Source organism: Dromaius novaehollandiae, chromosome 2 (assembly GCF_036370855.1).
Source record: "Dromaius novaehollandiae isolate bDroNov1 chromosome 2, bDroNov1.hap1, whole genome shotgun sequence".
NCBI classification, from domain to species: Eukaryota; Metazoa; Chordata; class Aves; order Casuariiformes; family Dromaiidae; genus Dromaius; species Dromaius novaehollandiae.
The window spans coordinates 64,753,031-64,773,195 of record NC_088099.1 but is presented as its reverse complement, the minus strand read 5'-3'; the positions used below and the strand labels follow the sequence as shown (position 1 = coordinate 64,773,195).

Here is a 20,165-nt window from a genome sequence, read left to right as displayed (position 1 = left end):
CCTTGACCATCTATTTAAATAAAACAAGTTTCCACTGATTTTTGAACTAGTGTGTTCATTTTGTCCTGTAACTGCTTCAAAATCTATTAAATACTATCTCCAGGTTCACTGAAAGGAATTTAAAATGTTAGCATTCCCTCTTAATTGGGAAACAAAAATGAAAATCAAACCAATTTCTGGAATTAAAAACGAATGTCACATGCAACAGGGTTAAGCATCCTTCAGTCAGCTTCGTACTTGTGCTGCTCTAATTAGGACCCTCCTTATCGTGGCACATTAAAGACCTGCAGAGCAGGAGCGTCTCCCTCAGGTTGCCATGCAAGTATTTCATGGCCTGTTTAATCAGTCTGGATTGTCTGCAGAGAAGTAGGCCAAACAGGGAGAAAGCACACTGAATGGGCAAACATTTGCATTTCCATTACTTGATCTAAAACCTTGTGGAGACACAACTGGGGTGAACAGACTGCCACAGACTTTTGCATGGAGGCGCTTACATCTGGGACCCTTTCTTGTGCAATACACTTAGAGGATCAAGTTTGCTTGTGTTTCTAGAAGGAGGATGCCCTAAAAGAGGAAGATGCTCTTGAAGATGGAAAAGTTTGGAACCTAGTGTAACTCAAATAGTAGAGAGAGGAAAATCTCATGGTTTTGCGACATCCAGTAGTTTGTTTCTGGGAAGTTTTAGTTTGGTACAGTCCTGGAAAAACGTAAGTCTTGGGGATTAACAGTGAGTTTGTTTGAGGAAAGAAGATAAATACCTTCTCCTTGGTTTGTTGTTTAAGCATAAAAATCAATCTTACTTAAAGCATTTATATTAAATTCACTTTTCTTTAAGAAAGATAAACCTATTTCTCATAATTTCAATGACAGTAGTAATTTGTTAAAGGTAAACTTCCTGCAATCTAATAATCATTAAGCATGTTGCATCTGAGGCCTCCTCAAACATTGAGTTAAATGTGCTGGGCTTTTTAATTATATAAAAAATAGGGAAGAACATTAAACATCATCACAGTATCATGTGCTGCATTAAGAGCTAGTATTTTTAGTCTTACCAATAGCATTAATAATGGTGGGTACTGTTTTCCCTAGTATCCGTCTTGTTCAGATGTGCAAAAAAGCTTGCATCTTAGTTTATTTTGGTTTAAGTTTATCTAGCTTGGCAGAAGGAATATTTTCTCCTTGTGGTCTATTCTCTTTACAGTTGAGAAGTGGATTCATAGTACAAATAGAAGGAAAACTGACTATTCTTTTCCAGTCTGTTATGTAAGACGTAGTGGGGGAAGAAAATAGAAAAAAACAAAGTTTTAATACAACCAAAAATTCTGACAGAGGGCATCGATTTTTAGTTCTGTTTCCTGTGAGCATTGTCTACCAAATAATGCCAAAATATGACTGTCAAGATTTTCAGAGGCACGTAGGCCAACCAGGTTTATGCATTTTTCTCCCTATTATTGAATTTGTTGGGAGTTCGGCATTTAACCTACTTACCAAGCCTTCTGTCATTTAAAAATCTGGCCCAGTGTAATAAGGGAGCAATCCATCAACTCGCTAACCATAGTTAATACTTCCTTCCTTTGACGTACTGCAAATCAGATGATTCCATATGTGGTCCCTGTAATTATGTCAAGAACTTAACTTCCTTACATATTTCTGGATCTTGAAGTCTAATCCCATTGTAGACGTTTATTTGATTGCTCTAAGTTTCAGTTTGCATTAAATATTGTATTTTCTGTCATACCCCTTGTCATGGGACGGATGTGTGTGTATTGTGTATGAATTCGGTGTGGGAAATCCTGAAGTAGGTAGTTCACATTCTGAAACTTCTCTGTGAAATTCCAGATTTTGGCCAATGAGTCCAAGTTAGACTAGTTGGCAGAATTGTTGTGGCAAGCCATTATGTTAATTTATTTTTAAGAATTAATAAGCTTACTTTGTGACAATTCAGACCAAGGCCAAGAGGAATGAGGATGCAGAAATACGGTTAGCCTTTTGGAGATTTAAGTATTCACACAGAAAACACAGGAAAATGTTAGTGCATGAACTTAAGCTGATTGTTACTACAGCGCTGGAAATCCGCACTGTATATAGTAAATACAGCCATCCTGCCTGAGAAAACAGTATCTAAGGCTGCTGTTTTACATCTGTATTCAAACCAATCCACCTGCAGCTGCCACTGAAGGGTGGTTGTCTTTTGCCCCTGGCTGTGCAATCTAATTACCTCCCTTGCTTTGGAGCTCAAATTGGGTGGAGACTGGAGGTATCTGCACACTTCACTTAATCTCTCAGGAAATAATTTTACCTGGGCTGGGGAGGGTCAGTGAGTGAATCAGTAGTTCATCCAACTTTGCATCACTCAGCTTGCTAGTGGTGATGCAAGGGAGGTGGCGGGAATTGTTAGGTAGATGTAATGGGAGGAGGAGGTCTATCCGTTTTGGTCCTAGGTCAATTTAAGCATAACGTTAAACTGCACCCTAAGTCAGAGAAGTGACTCACCATTTGCTTCTCCTTGCTGCAAATACAGTGCCAATTTTATGATAAATGTAGGAGACACAATCATTATTTACATTTTCCTCTCCAACAGAACTTTTTAAACTCCAGTAGCTGCCCTGAAATTCAAGGTTTCTTGCATGTGAAAGAGCTGGGTAGGAAATCATGGAAGAAATTGTATGTGTGTTTGAGGAGATCAGGACTTTATTGTTCTACAAAAGGAACTTCAAAGGTAAGTTTAAAATAGAAGTTGCACACTGCTAGCATGTGAAATGATTTTCTGCTTTTACCATGGGTATTCTTGGTTGTTTTTTAAAATCTCCATAAAGTCCCCACCCCCTTTTTCTAATCAAGTAGAAAAGGATAAGCAGGCCATGATCAAATGACAGTCCAGTCCTTGGTTCTCGTTGCATGAAAATGGCTACCTAACATTGCTGTATAATGAAACCAAGGTAGCCAGGCATCGAACTGTGGCTACGGAAGTCACAGTGACAAGGGCAGCAGGAGAAAACATGCAGTCTCCAAATGCGTTGTTCATTAATTTGTTTAAAATGGTATCTTGAACAATATTTTACATTATCTCATTTTTAGATTTCTCAGGAGCATTGTAATAGGCTATAGCATTTTGTATCTAAATAAGTATTTTGTCAACTTTTATAAATCACCTTCTGGTAGCAGGCTGATATTTAAAAAGTGACATGCACTGACAAGTTTTAAACTGTTTGAGAGACAAGCAAACCGTTCATACACTGCCCTCTGTTGGATATTGTTCTTAGAGGAATGCAAAGCTTGCAGCAAGATGTTCCAGTATCTTATTCTTACATTTTATAAACCACATTATTTCCACAGGAGCCAAGACATTTGCAATTGTTAGCTGACCTAGAAGACAGCAATATCTTCTCATTGATAGCAGGCAAGAAGTTGTACAATGCACCTGCAGACTACGGTTTTTGTATAAAGGTAATTCTTCTCATTAGGTTCTTCCAAAGTTATGGTCATTGTTCATAGCTCAGATTGCCCTTTCTCAACCTCATACTAAACTTAATTTGGGTGTAGAACTCCGCAAGTATTTCTGTTGACTTCAGGAAGACCTGATCTTTAAAGTTTTTCATTTGGGAGGTTTGCTCTGTGACTCTTGCCGTGGTTTTACATGACACTTTTAACATTTTGTCTGGTGCTTCTTTTGGATCAAGTAGGAGTATTTTTTTTTAGCATTAGGCTTACCAATACAGCCTCCCTTACAGACGATGTTTTTCTAGAGCATACACTTGTACAGCTTATTCCTACAGAGGAAGTAGAGTAAGGCATAGCAGCATAACCATCTTTTTCCTGATCAGATTGCACCCATAACGGGGACAGAGCTGTCCCTTTTATGTACTGTCACCCATGTGTCAGTAAAAAATACTTCAAAGCTCCATCTAATTTTCTGACAAGAAGTCTGTATGTCTCCATATTACAAGTCCAGTAAGAGTATCTGAAAAACAAGGCTGGGAGCTGCTTTTATTGGCAGAAATGAAGTAGTCTCCTTCCTAGCAGCCATTCCAGAGCTAGATGTTTGGGTTTGCCTCAGGGAGTGGAGACTGGCTGCAGGACACAGTCTGAACTCATCAGACATTTAGGAAGATACCAAGTAGGAAGAGCACAGGTGCGCTCTCTGTAGTACAGCATCAGATTGCAATATAGGCAGCTCATCTGGTCCGTTGTGAACAAGGCCTGCCATTCTCTGCAGGCACAGGCAGCTTCTCCTATGGTCCATGCTAGCAATGATTCCTCTGCCCCGCTGCCAACAGCTGAGTAGTTTAGAATGGATAATTCTGAAAGAGATGGGTCTCAATGCTAGCACTGTAGAAGACTGCAAGTGTAACTGGTGTGAGTAGTGCTGGTGGAGTAACTTAGCATCTCAGTATCAACAGTAAAATCGCAGAAAAAAATCCAGAGCAAGCACTGGCTTTAGGAGAATGATGATGGTAAAAGAAATGGGTGTTGAAGGGGAGATGTGGTTTCCGGATCTGCTCCTGTGGAGTCTTCAGTGTGCCTTTGGGTGCGTTACTTTGGGTGCGTTACGTTGGTTCTTCATCTTGAAATTGGGGCTAATAATTTTTCCTCTTATAGTTATAAAAAAATACTTGATTCTGGGTGTAAAATAGCCTAGTACTTGTTCCTATAAATTGCTAGAATTGCAGAGTTTTTCAAGGCAGGCACTGAAGTTTATCCTATCTGGTCTAGCTGTGTTTTTAGGTCTCTCTTTCAAAATATGTTAAACTTGTACAGTAAACTTTCAATGTTGGTGGTTTCCTACTGAATGTAGCTGAATTACCTTGAATACTTTATAGCCCAACAGAGTGAGAAATGAAACTAAGGAACTGAGGTTGTTGTGTGCTGAAGATGAGCAAAGCAGGACATGCTGGATGACTGCCTTTCGACTCCTCAAGGTACCTAATCTCTCCTGTGTGAATAGAGCAACATCTGTGGTTAAGTAGCATCTGTTTAAGAGAAAATATAAGATGGTGTTCTTAACCATCATCTACTTCCAAATCAGTAGCAAAATTCCAGATAGATCTGTCCCTCCTAAGCATTTGTGCACAACACTGAGCTGAACTCCTTGCACATATGATCGAATACAATTTTAGTTTTTGGGACAAACTTATGTGAATGAATCAAGAAATTGCATAAGAAAATATCTGCAAATATCTATCTATCTATCTATATTTATCTATCATAAAGCTAAAGAAAAGGTTTTCATCTTGCTAAGTGGTTATCTGAAATAGAACAGAGTGCTTTCTAGAGCCATTGACGTTTTCTGAAATTTTGGAAGGTTCTGTAAAATATGAATAACAAAAGTAAGCAAGCCTGTCTCTGGGTGAAGGTTATTCTTACCTGAGAGCAAAGAGTGAAGTTTCTCGATAATAGGGAAGGAGGCTTCACAGTGTTTTGAAACAAAATCAGCATAGAAAGAACTGAGGAGGAAGTTGAATGTTTCGTGCTCTTTGAAGCAGAGCCCTTCCTTATCTTCGCAGGGAAATGTACAGAAGTTTCTTTTATTCCTTCCCTGAAAATACTGCTTTGAAAACTACTAAATTCTTCTCCATGCCTTACTAAGTCCTCCTTAATATTAAGGGGAATATATGTATGAATATCATAATCTATTGTATGTATACACTATATAATATATCATAGATATACTATATATCATATATATAGTGTACTACCCATGCAAATCCCACTTCTCTTTCATGCCGTTATCCTACTTTCTAATACTCTGTGCCAAAGTCTAACATACAACATGTAATAAAAACTGGAGGCATGTACAAACTAGTACTGCAGTATCTAATCTTACATACTTGTCCACCAAAATAGAACTGAAAGCCTTGAGCTCAATCAGCTTCCACTGTCTCTGTAGTAAGCAGATAATTTCAGATGCTTTGAAAGGGCAGGCCAGAAAATCCCTGTACTTTATGTCAGGGAGCAGGAGAAGCAGGGCCTGATCTCTGGGCAGGGAAGCCGGGTGCCGTGAATGGCATGAGATGGCAGGGCAGCCCCGCAGCACCCCAGCCAGGCAAGCAGCGTGGGGCTGGTGATGAGGACTGGGGCACACCTAGAGCATGGCCAGCGCTGGATAGTGCCACAGGGATGAGGCCAGGCCAAGACATCAGGTCAGCAAGGCTAGGGCAGGGTCAGCGAGGTGCAAGGCATGCTTACAGCATGGCACCAGCAAGGGCCAAGGGCAGCAGCCTGAGCTTAAGAGCAGCTCCCAAACAAAAGTGCATGGCCCCTGAGGCAGTTTGTCACAGCGCTTTCTCCAAATTTAGCTGTTTTACCAGCAGTATTTGACCTGCCTTGGGCACAGGAAGCCAAACCTTGTCTGGGGCCAGGTGGAAGAGGCTGCAGAGCTTGCTAGGGCATACAGGGCCCTCGTACCACGGTGAAGATAATGGCTAAACCCTGGGACCATCCGTTGTCCAGCGCACTGGAAATTAGACAGACATGGCACTCTGCTGAGCATGTCGGATCTGGAAATGAAGGCTCGCCTACTTATCGCCAGCCTCTGAGGTTGGCATGCCCATGCTGGGTCGTTCTGGTGACCTCCTCATACTGAGCTGTTCCCAAAGTGGGGGATTTGTCGCCTAGGGGCACCGTGAGCAAATTGCTAGAATGTGGGCGTAGCAGGGTTTTAGAGGTTATGCCAGGGTGTGTCTTGAGGCCGGCGTGGGTTTGCTGTCCTTGGTCTCTCTGAACCGAATGACCAGAACCACCTTTCTTGCCTACATTGCAGGCCATATCAGCAAAACCTTTATCTCCTGCTCTACTGCAAGCTTCTCACTGGCAAAATACCCTCCTTCCCACCATAGTTTCACTGCCACCAGCTGCAGGTGCATTCCTACAGTATGTGTCCAAGGAGCTGAAGGGAGGAGGGTGTGTATTGAAAAGAATATGAGGTTTTACCACTTCCCAGTCTGTATGTGGCACTAACTAGCAAATCTCCAGAGATGCCCATTGTTGCATGAGCATTTTTTGTTCCCCATCTCTGTACCTCTGAAAACTTTATCTTGTTACTTTCTTCTCAAGACATGACAAATTTTCACTACAACTACCTGTTCCTCTCCTTAGATAGACTTTCCATCATGCAAAACCCTGTAAATGTAGGGAAAGCAAATTGGAGTTGTAGGCCTGCAGGTATGAAAATGCAGCTTTTTAGACCCCTGCCTGTTCTCTATTTACATTAAGTATTCATCTTCCAAACCAGAGCACATCTATTTGAATGCTCTCCAAAAACTAATTCATTGATCTTAAGGAACGATTATGTATAAAGTAAAGTACAGAAATTCCTTTTCTATTTCAAGTTGTTACAAGAGAAAGTGTACTAGCCATAGGTACTTCAAGTGTGGTCCAGGAAAACAGTCCCACTTATAAGACGCATAATTTATTTCTGTGGAGTTGATGCCTCTGTTGACTGTCATAATCCTCTCTCCAGTTACTTAACTTTGCTCAAATTTAATGTATTGTAACACCTGGGGTAGGAGTTTTATTCACCAGTCAATTCCAAATGCTTCCTCTCAACTGTCTTTTACTTTTCCTGTTTACACAGAACTTTGTACTGTGGCAAAACTGCTCAAACAGAGGATCAGTATTTGTAGTAAATCGTGTCTTAAAGATACCGTTTCTCTTGAAGGAGCAAAAACTAGGATTTAGTTACATAGGTGAAGGTGCTAATGCTCATGAAGAAAAGGGAAAACGTTACCAGTGTGTAGAAATAACTGTTCTTATCAAATGTGTAGACATGCCTCTTGTTGTGCTATCAGTAGCAGTAGATTTGGCAGTAGATTTCTGTACGCTAGTGTCTAACATTCACCCTTAGACAGTTAACACAAGGGAAAAACCGTTACATTTTTAAGGAACACTAAGAGGATTAAAGATGTTCAGTCAGGCAATGACAAAATTAAGGCTGTGCCACAAGGCTCTTGTTGTGACCCTCCTTTTATTTACCTACCAATTTAGCTTTCCATAGTCATATAATATTACCTCGTTTACAACATTATATATACCATTTTAATTAGAACATTCAATACGTAATGTTGATATGCTTTGGCACAGTGTCTCTAGGGAAGGCACTGAGTAGGTGTTTTCCTACCGTCCTAGCTACTAGTGTTTCTAAAATTTATCATGCTCAATGAGAAACATGACTGGAATTCAACTGATTTTTATAAGGATGAGAAATGAACAGAAGTGTTATTTCCTGATGAAATTTATTAAAAGTGCTAATAACATTAACATTTAAATTCAAAAGTGAATTAGAAATGTTCATATTTTATTATCATTACAAAAACTGAGTTCATCTTTATATTACCTTGTATAGAACTTGACATGCAGATTTTTTTTTATTTCAAATTATTAGAGGATAAAGAGAGGGGAAATTAATGTGTGTTCTGTCCTCAAGTGAAAGCTTATATTCTATAAGGAAAGCATGTCCATATTTGAGCGTGGCAGAAATACCTGTGTATTTCACTACAGCTTGTAAAGGTGTTATCTTTTAAATAAACTTATGCACATTTACTGCTCAGTTGGCACCTGCCAATCACTATTGCTCAATGCAAATTGCTTTGGGACAGCTTCTGATCGTGAAAATAATAAGCTGACAGCACTTTGCTCCAGTGTAAGTGGTGTTATGAAATCACTACAAATTTTTTCCTGGGGTATATCTTTGAATAATAATTTCCTTGCATTTCTGTTGGCAGTATGGAATGCTACTGTATCAGAATTACAGAATTCCCCAGCAGAGAAAAGCCATGCTTCCACACTTTTCCACTCCAGTAGTAAGTAATGAACTTTACTTCATCAATGTATATTATTGGAAGAGATACATTTGCTTTTGCATTTCAAAAGTGGTAAATTTTACACTAATAAATGCAAACTCAGAATTGTATAGCAAATCATTGTAAAGTTCGCGTTTTGAATGAGTACAATTTATGTAGTTGGCTCTCCAGTATCTTAGGCTGATAGTATCCACGTGGTTTAAAAATCTTGGCAGTCTCAGGTATTCTGAGATGTGCAGTACAGAGACATCTGGCAGTCCCTGCAAAAGCTAGCTTAGGCCTGGCAAAACTAACACTTAAGATCTCCTAAAATAGGTTGGGTCAAAGCTGACCGTTAGCTATGTAAAAGTGAAGATCCTATATTTGGGTCCAAACTGGTTCTGAAAATGCCTGGAACATAGTAATAGGGAAATTGGGCAACTTGAGCAATACAGATTTTATCCTGACTTAGGATTCTCTCTCTCTCCCCCATGGTCTAAAAAGAAAAAGCCATATATTTTTTTGTCTGTGAACCTTTTCTAAGGAAAAAGAAATTATCTGTGTTCTGTATGATGTTAAAGGATAGCTTTGGAAAATCTTCTGAAACCAAAGTATTTTGAAATGAAGCTCTCTCAAGTTGGTTTTTTCTTTCCCTGTTTTTTGAAACAAGTGAAAATTCCTTTTCAGAGAAGTGTATCTGAAAACTCACTAGTAGCAATGGATTTTTCGGGGCAAATAGGAAGAGTTATTGAAAATCCTGCTGAAGCACAGAGTGCTGCCTTGGAAGAAGGACATGCTTGGAGGGTAGCTATCTTCTCTTCTTTTCTATTTTTATAATTAGTAAGTGTCTGTTGAGAGCCAAAACACAGAGTGTGCTATGATATTAGTGCAGTGCTGGTCACAGTATAGCTTAGCTCCGACCTGAAGCAATCACACTGCAAGCATGCAGATCTGAAAGTCAATATCCATCTTTAGCAAAACTGTCACATTCACAACAACCTTCTACCACTGCTTCTCTGTCCCCCTAGTGTCCAGAGGAAAGTTGAGGGGGAAAGCAGACCCACCAGAACTTTACTGCCAGTTTGCAAAACCAGTCTCTGAGGAGGAATATGTCAAATTAAATGCTTCCCCACATGGAAGAGGCTGGGGCTCTGACTAATGGCTTGCTCCCAGTAAGTTTAATTGCAGAATCTACAAGAGGCAGGACCTCTTGCAATGAAAACTGATGTAACTTGTTTATAGTGTCTTGTGGACAGACAGCTGCAGTACAAGTTTTCCCACATGCTCGTCTCTCAGGGAATAGGAGTTATTACTGAAGCACTAGCTAGTGCTTTATGTATGGGAGGGAAATACTGCTTGATTTACTGAGTGCCTGGTGTTTTGCCTGAGCAGAAACATATCAGACTTTTCTTTTTTTCTTTTCTTTTTTTCTTTATTTTTCTTTTTTTTTAAGATACTGAGCTTTCATCATTAACATCTGGCTTCTGTTTTAAGCCAACTGAAATGAGCTGCTGCTTGTAGATTAGCCCCCTTCAAAGTTGCATTTCTTTTTCTCATCCTTGCATTAAACTTGCCCAGCCCCCAGTTTCCTGTAAATTAAATCCGTATTGCATGTGCACTAATTCTCTTCTGTTGAGGTTTTAGTCTGGATTTAACGGTAATTCATTTTCTCTATAGAAACGTAGCACAAGAATGAACATCTTGGGTAGCCAAAGTCCACTCCATCCTTCCACACTGAGTACAGGTAAATTCTGCTGTTTTGTAAGGATAGTATATGAGGCCCCTATGGGCAAATGAAAACTATATTTAATACAGGGATAGAATGCAGCCCCATAATATTAATGCCTTGATTTGAAATACTGTGTTTTATCTTTATCAATAACTTGTATGTTGTTAATGTGCTTACATGTTTGAAAGTATAAATATATAGAGCCATAGTAGAAGGACTACTTTTTTCCTTTAAAGAGACACTCAAGCTTCTTTCAATTTTAATCATTTGAAACACAGATTTTATGAAAATTAAGACTCCATAAATGTTTCCTTTAAAAACAAAATCCAGAAGTTGATTCTTCATTTTAGACAAGAAAGTTAATGAGTAATCTGTTAATCTTTAAGGAGTAAAAATAGAAGTCTTTAAAATAGCATTCATTCTATAGTAATTGAAAATGTAAAATATGGTTGCCCATAATGTTAGTCCTGAGATTTTAAGTTTAGTAAAGTAATAAGATATTGCATATTAATACCCTGGACTTCTTAGCGGAAACACAACTATTCCGTGTTTCTATTCTGTTGAATAGAATTTAAAATACCATTTGAAAAACAACAAAACATACAACACGTTTGGAGGTATCTCCACCCTTGAAAGCCCAAGTTGAAGTGCTTTTCATCCTACAGTTAAAGGGTCTTGGGTCTAACTTTCCATATTAGCTCAGACACAGTATTCTAAGAATTGTTTTGTTACAGTGTTTTCAAGGACCTATGAGAAGACAATGTTGTAAGAGATATCTCTTGATAACCTAATAATACATTTGCAAGTCATAAAATACATGGATAATATGCCTATGTACTTGTGTATCAAGTATATGCAACTGCTGATGCATTTTTTCATACTGATTAATTTTTTAGATTGATTGATTAAAGATACATTCTGTAACAAATCTATACCCACTTTTAAAATGTTTAAATAATTAGTGTGTCTGGGGAAAAAAAAGTTATTCATGTTACTGTTATTAAGCATTCTCTCTTTCCCTCTTTTCCCTTTGGCTTCCAGTTATTCATAGGACACAGCATTGGTTTCACGGCAGGATTTCTAGAGAAGAATCTCACAGGATTATTAAGCAGCAAGGACTTGTGGATGGGTAGGTACCCCTGTTGTTTAGTGTTTATGTTCTCATGGAAAGCAATTATAGAAAAGAGCATGACTTCTGCTGTAAGACTTTACAGGGTATGAGCATTTATGAGTAGCCTGATTCTTGAGTAGTTCCAGTTTAGCCTTCTAGGATTTCAAAAAGACTGACTACATAAGTGTTTGTAGGAGTGGATTCTAACTCTTAGTCCAGAGAATAATATATTAAGAGTACACATAAACTCTCTCTTCTTTTTTCAGTAGAAGCAATCAAGTTTTTGGGAGAATGTTAGAAGTTGAAAGTAATTAATTCCTGTAATCTGTATTGAGGGAATAGTTTTTCAGGCAAAGCTATAGCTAGTTATTTGCACACAAATGTATATAATAAGCCATTTGTGCTCTTTTGCATGTATCAGAACAGTTGATGATGATTTCTCACTACTTATTTCTCTTCTAGAGCTAAGAGATGCAAGTACCTGTTCCAGTTCTCTGAAATGTCTGTAGCTGAGATTTAAGTATTTTCTCAGCATCCCTGTTTCACTTACTTATATATGTAGTTGGGTTATTGTAGGGAAGTTGCTTAACCTGCATTCAGCAATTTTTTATTTGTAGGATGAGAAGAGCATGGATGTCTTTAGTTTATTAATCTCACTGCAGCCAGGATTAAGGTAGAAAATTCCATGCTGGCTTTGCAGAAGACAGTGAAGTTGAAATCTCTCTACAGCATTTTCTGATTCAGGAGCATCACTAATCTTTTCGACTGATGGCTTGTGAAGAATGAAATATATTAGAATATATTAGAGAAATGGCTAGTGCCTGTACACATTGATCAAGCAATGAGTTTTTATTGTCTTGTTTTTCAGCCAGTGTTGCTGGGCTATAGTTACTAGGACTCAAATGAGAAAAGATTTTGGCTTAGCAGGCAAAGGGAAATCTGCAACAGAGAGAAGAGCTTCAGTAAGCAAAAGAGCACCACTGAAGGGACACACTACCGATTTGCTGGGTTTCTGCTTCTCTCACCCTACAGAACTTCTTTGCACTCTTTGACTCGTTTCAGCTTTTTGTCTTAGAAATATAGTGGCCCATCCTTCTTTGGGTTTTCACAAAGGAGTTAATGCTTTTGAGACAGTGTTTTATTTGTGCTATAGGCAGCTTACTCACTGTGGAAGGCTCAGATTGGTTAGTTGTTGGCTGTGTTGAGGTCAATTAGTAGCAGCAAAGGAGCATGTTTCTCATGTGCTCCAAGATCTAAGGATGGTGCTTTTCAGGATTGAAAAGTCTTGCCTGTGTTTTCCTGCTCTTTATGCTCTTGAACAAAAAAGGGTAGAAAGTCAACCCTGGGGAAGAAGTGGAAATCTTCTGATGGCTCATATAAGATGTTCAGCAGTATGTGTATGTATGTATATAAGTATACACACAGCTGGTACTGCTAGCTTGTGATAGTTTCCGGAAGCTATTGTTGAGGGTATGTCTGTATTACAGTCATTGTGCGGACAACCCATTGCTTGCCAAAGAGGTTGAATAAACACTTGCAGGATCAGTTGTGCTGAGTTTTGTGCCGTTGAGCTTATGTTACCATTACATTATCTGAGATAGCTAGATCAAAGGTAATTTAGAAGTGTCTCCATAAGCTGCAGTGACCACAGAGCAGGTAGATTGGCCTCCCTGAGAGGGAGCCTGATGTGTAAGGTCTTAGGTCCCTTTTCCGCACATCTGGTCTTGTTAGGAAGAAAAAGGAGTGCTCAGATACCATGCATATTTTCCAGCAGTGGCAAGACATGCCTGACTTTTAGTATTGGCATGATCCTGGTTATCATAGTGCATTTTTGTGGTATTGACATTTCTCAATTGGTTTTAAGAAGCTAGAGTAAGTTCTTTCAGGTCCATAAAACTACAAGCAGTTCTTGCAACTCTGCCTAAGAGACGTTTGTTCCCGGCATAGTGGTTAGCAATTCAGAGGGCTTGAGGCCTGCCCCAGTAGTATGCTTGGCCATCTCACAAATCCACTAACGATTAGCACTTTGAGCCTTATGCCAAAGGTATATTCTTGTTTCCTGTTGCATGGAAAGGTTTTCCTTCTTTAGTTAATATATGTTAAGGGAAGGAGCCATTTTTGACTGCCTAAAATGTCTACATTTTTTTCTTTTTCAAAGTGTGGATTTAACTGTTTGAGTTAAGACTTCAGTTTTGTGGTTCAGCATAAAAGTGTTATCTTCCACTAAGCGCAATAAATTAGTGTACATTGTCGCTAGCTGTACTTCCTAAACTGTATTCTTCTCTGATGCTGCTGTGAAAAAAATACTGCGATGGTTTTAAGGCAAAATCAGTGTGTGTTTTTCCCCTATTGATAATGTGGATTCTACCTAATCGATAGTCATTTTAAGAAATTATTGAGCAATAGCTTAAAATTAATTTTGCTAGCACTGTGTTTCTGAAAACTGATGCAAGATACTGGAGAATGGGAACAGATTCTCACGTATTAGTTTCTCATCTTCAGATTTTCTTAGAGAAATCCAAATGTGCTTTTGGAGTTAAGAACATTCTCTTCATGAGAGTACATATCAGTAATAGCTGAATTAGAGAGACTGAAAAAAAAAAAAGCATCATACAGATAGAGAGGAAGAAATACTATCATTACATTTCATTTTATTTCTTGTGTTGATTAGTGTTGCATAGACCTGGTATAAAGTAAATTGTCAGATATAGAATTGCGTGTAAATGCAAATAAAGAAGAGTTAGGCAATGATACAAAATGACAAAGTGGTTCTGATTATTTATAAAGAAATGTTTTGTGGTATTCAAATCATGAATTTAAAAAAATGTTCTCTCCTAGATTATTTCTTCTCCGGGACAGCCAAAGCAATCCAAAGGCATTTGTACTTACACTGTGCCATCATCAAAAAATAAAGCATTTTCAGATCTTGCCCGTAAGTAAATTAGTTTTGATACTAATCACAAAAAAAGCAATTTTAAATCAAAAAGCTTTGACGATATCCAAAGAGACCTCTTTAATAAGTACTGATGTAATTAATAGGGATATTCTCATTAACAAGTATAATCCTTAGAATTTTTCAAATGTCTGACTAAAATTCCATGTTATCATTGCCTGGACTACTAACTAATATAAGTCACTTAGGTTATTGAAGTAATGCACAGAACTTCATCTCTGTGACTGACAGTTCGCTGCAGTTGGCTGCATATCACTTAAGCAGACAAAGAATAATTTATGGAAACTTTAAAACGTTTTTTTTTTGGGGGGGGGGGGTTAGCCAATGATATGTTACACTGAGATTTTGAGAACCTATTTGATTTTATTTTGACCACAAAGAGCATCAGAACTTTAAGATTGTGTATATCGGTTTATTGGTCCAAAGACTTTTTTCTCTTGCTTTTTTTTACAAACAGCTAACAAATATTTTTGTGGTGTTTCTGCTTTATATAATGGAGACAAGTGTGGTCTCTACAGTTTTCAGTTACTGTGTGCCCATGAGCTTTCACTTTTCTGTAAAAGGTATTTCTAGTGGGCTTAAGGTATGTTCTTTTCTAGTGGGATTCATGGAGACCATGGTTTCCTGGAGATCTCTGGGCACTAGATTGTTTGGGCAGTGCCCATCATTTGGGCATTATAAAACTAAGATATTTTTAAAAAATGAGGTCTCTGATAATGGGGAGATCAGTTTTAGAGATGCAGTCTTTCTTACACTTAACTTGGGGAATCTTTTTGGAAACTTTGCTGTAGTACAGCAGTGCATGTATCCTATGAGAACTACACTGTTGGCTAAAGCCAGGAAGTTCAAAGACAAATCTCTCCAATCCTGTACGAGTCCATTGCATAAATAAACATGCAAAAGCCTACCCAAATGCTTCTTGTAAGCCGATTAGTGCTATTAGTACTGGGGCCATTTTTGCAAATACATTTGAAGTTAACATCTCAAGAAAGGTCTCGGCCTGCAGGCAGTATTACGCTAAGTGAGTTTCAGAACAATGCTTTTTCATTGAGAAGCTGTCAAATTTTGATTGCCAAGGTGTTAAAAAGCATTTTTGTTGTAGTTATTGTTATCTTACACCACACACTTTGAACCATTATGTTTTGCCATGCTTGCATCTCTTCCTGTGCTGTCTAACTTGAAAAGGACATTTTATTTCTCCAGTGTGAGGATGATGGACAGATATTTTTCAGCCTGGATGATGGGAACACCAAATTCAGTGATCTTATCCAGCTTGTTGAATTCTATCAACTAAACAAAGGAGTCTTGCCCTGCAAACTCAAACACCACTGCATCCGAGTGGCCTTATGACCTCAAATCTGACTCTCACTGAAGACTGGATTTGCTAGAAGAGTAATTGTAAGAGAAAGTTGACACTGGGGAATTGGCAGATCTGTAAGTTGGTAAAAATAAATAAAAATATTATGCACCTTGGGACTCTGAAAGGGATGGATTCGACTGGTGCCAACAGACCAAGATTTACTGGTTTGTCCTACACCTAAGAGTGATTGCTGCTGAGTGTCCCAGCATCCCAAAAATGGGGGGAGGGTATGTAAAACCATTAGCAAATTTGAAACAAAACTGGAAACTATCTTGGCTGGGCCACTTAACAGGAACAAGTGTGAAGAGAAATCTTTGAAAAGAACTCTTGCCCTGGAATAATCTTGACAATTAAGACTAGTGTGTTTACTTTTTGTATTGATCACTTTTTTTGCACTCCTACTTTGTTTCGGATATTGTATGCAGCCTATATTAGGAGCTGATGTGGCTTTTAAAATTCATGCAGGAGTTGGGTATTAATCCGCACCCTAAAATGTATGGAAAGCTCCAGCCTAAAAGGATTTAGAAGAAAATCGAGAAGTATGTGGGTGTGTGCGCGCGTGCGCGTGCGTTTCAGAACTTCTCTGGAGACCTGAGGTCCGATCATCTGCAGATGTCTTTGAAGAAGCAATGTGGATACAATTCTAAAAGAACATAGCACCATATATGTAATCTTAAAACTGTTGATTTGTAGCATTATGGCTGTAGTATGTTGATGGCATATTAGTGGCACCCAGTCATGCAAAGACTGTGTTAGATTCTATGCACAATTTTTTTATTGAAGTGGTGGTTTGTTTTTTTACAGCCTTTTGACTGTTCTCCTGAGGAAACTTAGTGTTACTAAATAGTAGTAGGACTGAATGACTACACTTGTATCTAAAACCACCATTTTTTTTTGTGAGAAGATTCTTCTGCTGGTAGTCTTAGTATGACAACAAAAAACAAAACACTGTTGTTAGCTTTATAGCTCCTTGAATTTTCAGACTATTTCAAAGAGCTTTTTCCATATAGTAAAGCCACAGTGACAAAAAGCTCTTTTGGGGAATAGGACTTCAAAAGAACTATACTCCCTCTGCTTTCTGTAGGGCCATGAAAGTTTACATGGTGAGAAAGAACATACTGGGAATGGAAACTCATTTAATTGTGACTGGCATTTGTGAACTAGCTGCTGGCAATATCATCCATCCAGGTGACTGGTGATTCTTGTGTCACACACACTAATGCATGCTGGTATCTATTGCAGACAAGCATATATCCTGCTCTAGTGCTGATTTGTCATCAGAACTCCTTTATTGTTAATGTTGAAATTAATTATTTAATGTTTACACAATAACTTTTCTGATGATAAATCAGTATTAAAGTTAGGGGAGTCCCATTTTAATCCTCCATTTGCAAATACCATTCTTTCAGCAACACAGTTGGTATAGGAACTATTACTGAATTAATTTTCCAATACTTCATGGAGTCTATCCATAGTGGGGAGTATTTCGCCCTGGGAACTTTCAAAACATAGTGAAGAATGGAGCATTCTTAAGATGGTAAATGATTTACACAGACTAGTTCATCCTTTACTAATATTTGCCACTGGGTTTGAAATCCTAGCCATCTGAAAGGGTAAAGAAGGAAAAACAATTTTACACCCTTAGGTCTTCATATAGTGTTGAGAATAGCTTAAGACAAACCATAACCTGCCTGAGTTGTCCATATCAGCTTATAACTATGTCAATGGTATAGAAACACTGTATTTTAGTTTACAGAACACATTTAGTATTTTTTTCCATTTAATGTCTAGATATAAAAATGAAGAAACTTGATTTGTTTTTAGTAGAAGCCTTTTTTGTTTTTTTTTAATTGTACATAGTGAAATGAGTGTTCCTGCTTTCTAGACAATGTATTTTAAAACCTTGAAATTAAGCTAACTTAAGTCTGACTTCACTTTGCATGCTTCTATTTGGCCCCTATTAGAAAAAAAAGATACTTGTATTGACTACATTACCAGTTTAATAAGACCATTTATGCTGTAGTTTTAAGTTTTTCTGTTTACATAGCTTAGTGACAACCATGCATTTTTCCCAGTAGGCGCATAGTATTTGCAGTGTTTCATATTTATAAAAAAAAAAAAACTTGCATCTTATTTAAATTGAGAATAAAAGTTTGACTATGAATCATGATTTTTGTATGTAGATGGTTGACTTAGTATTTTGTACTTTTCCCAGCTAAAGTGAGCTGTTTTGAGAAAGTGACCACCTTCAAAGTGGCAACAATCTTACTTAAGCAGATCACTGCTTTTGTCTTCTTTCTGCTGGAAAACAGTCAATACCACCTTAGTTTTCCAACAGATTCAGCTGGCTGCCAGCTCAGAATACCAAGGACTGAAGGACATTTGACTCTTATTTTTGTATTTAAATGACATGAATGTAAAGGGGATGCTCAGGGTTGTTTTGGAGCCTGTTGAATTTTTATCTTTTTGCCTGTGATTTTATTTTCTAAATAAATACTTCATGTAGCAATCTTGAATATGTTGAGAAGGAAAATGCCAAACCATTTTGGTAATGAGGTTACTAGTTAAGTTATGTTACGATAGGTGTTAAAGTACAAAAACTTTTTATTTGTTAATTAATCTTGAAGAAACACGTGCCTCAGTTTAGATGTTTTGTCTTATCTTTTCTGCACTAAATACCTGACAGTTTGACCAATCAATGCACCTTTCCAGTGGCAAGACTTGCTTATCGTAAATTATATTGTCACAATGCAAGACTTAGTGACTGTAAAATGGAATAAAGTTTAAAGTTTCAGGGAATGCAAAAGGTATTAACTTAAGAGACAAAACCTTTATTCAATATGCTTTGCTTCATACTGTAAATAGCTTTTTGGCTTGTGAACCTAATTGTAATCTTTCAGGTATTTTTGTACAAATAAGGGACTGATATTCTGTTTCTTGTAATTAGAAATAAACGTTAATACAATGCTATTCATTTTATATTGGAATTTATGTCTTCTTTTGGGTATATCTCCATACACAAAACATCTCTTGCCTAAATTCTGAGTTATTTGGGGTGAATTGTCATATTAAAGATCCTTTAAGAAGAGTTAAAAGGAAAACAGAATCCACATGGTATGTTTATTGTGGCTGTTCTGTTTTATAATTCCTATTAGGACAGTTTGTCATTTGCTTAAATCAGAGCTTGTTCACACCTGGTGTTTGAGGAAAATGTTTTTTGATATTCTGCTATGATATTTACAGTGCTCATTTGGGAAATGTTGCTCAAATTGAATCGGCAGTTATACCACTAGCATCTTTGGGATCATAAAACAAAACTGTAGTTCACTGGAAATGTAAGCTGTACATAAAGCACTCCAGTGGCCTGAGAGTTGCTGGATCACAAAACTTTTTAGTAGTACTTTTAGAAAGCAGTTATTTAATCCTGTAATGCTTGTATTCATGTGGTCTTTCTGCAGTTGGATGGAAAAGCACATCTGCACAAAACATGTTTTTGCTTAAGAAAGCAGTTTCACTGTGGAAGGAGGTTGGGGGTTCTTCTGTTGGATAGAATATATTTCACTTCTTTTGTTCGCGATCCTTTCCTGTCCCTGCTTTGCTAATCCACAGAAGCCAGCAAATGCATTGTGCTTAAAGCAGCAGGCACACTCCAGCTTCTGCATGCTATGATTTTATGTGAGTTTGTATTGCACTAGGGCATAACTGCTGTGTTCTGTATTATGGAATCCATTCAGCAATACATAAAGGCAAAGTAGTTGTTTTGTTTTTTTGATATTGCCACGATTCTTTCTATCTCGATATGCATGTTACTTTAGAGACCTATAGCTGGTAAGCCCAAAGTTAAAGTGCTTGGAGTTCACTATGCTGCATGCAGCTAAATCAACTTACGCTTTCACTGAGTTGCATAAAGGGAAGTACTGGCTTACAGAAAGTTTTTCAGGTGCCTATTTCTTGCTTAGCTAAAGGAAGCCATGCTAACATTGAAACTGTCCCCCTCTGTAATCATAAGAAGTCATTCTCATGTTATTTTACAAAAAAGTAAAAAAGAACCAACAATCTTAGTGCCTTGTGTATATCATGTTTGGAACAGACAAGGAGATGGCACACAAAAAAAGCAGCATGGTAGATAGGTGTTGATAAGCTGGCCCAATGGCAGGGCAGTATTGCTTGCATATTTGTCCAAATGTGCTCATTAGCAAGGGGTGGATACCTCTGCCATCAGAACATCCAGCAGG

The 20,165-nt window shown here is 37.9% G+C and overlaps 1 protein-coding gene across 5 annotated transcripts in view; it reads left to right on the top strand.

Annotated features, from left to right (window-relative positions):
• The window catches only part of GRB10 (growth factor receptor bound protein 10), a 156,167-nt gene extending 137,258 nt beyond the window's left edge, over window positions 1-18,909 (top strand). For all 5 annotated transcript variants that reach the window (XM_064506697.1, XM_026102299.2, XM_026102300.2 and 2 more), the window contains exons 9-17: window positions 2,582-2,719; window positions 3,337-3,447; window positions 4,821-4,919; window positions 8,721-8,798; window positions 9,465-9,581; window positions 10,455-10,521; window positions 11,548-11,635; window positions 14,456-14,549; window positions 15,774-18,909. In XM_064506697.1, coding sequence (XP_064362767.1) covers window positions 2,582-2,719; window positions 3,337-3,447; window positions 4,821-4,919; window positions 8,721-8,798; window positions 9,465-9,581; window positions 10,455-10,521; window positions 11,548-11,635; window positions 14,456-14,549; window positions 15,774-15,920 — 939 coding nt within the window. In that variant the 3' untranslated portion in view covers window positions 15,921-18,909. The remainder of the gene's footprint in view (window positions 1-2,581; window positions 2,720-3,336; window positions 3,448-4,820; window positions 4,920-8,720; window positions 8,799-9,464; window positions 9,582-10,454; window positions 10,522-11,547; window positions 11,636-14,455; window positions 14,550-15,773) is intronic.
• Window positions 18,910-20,165: the final 1,256 nt, after the last annotated feature.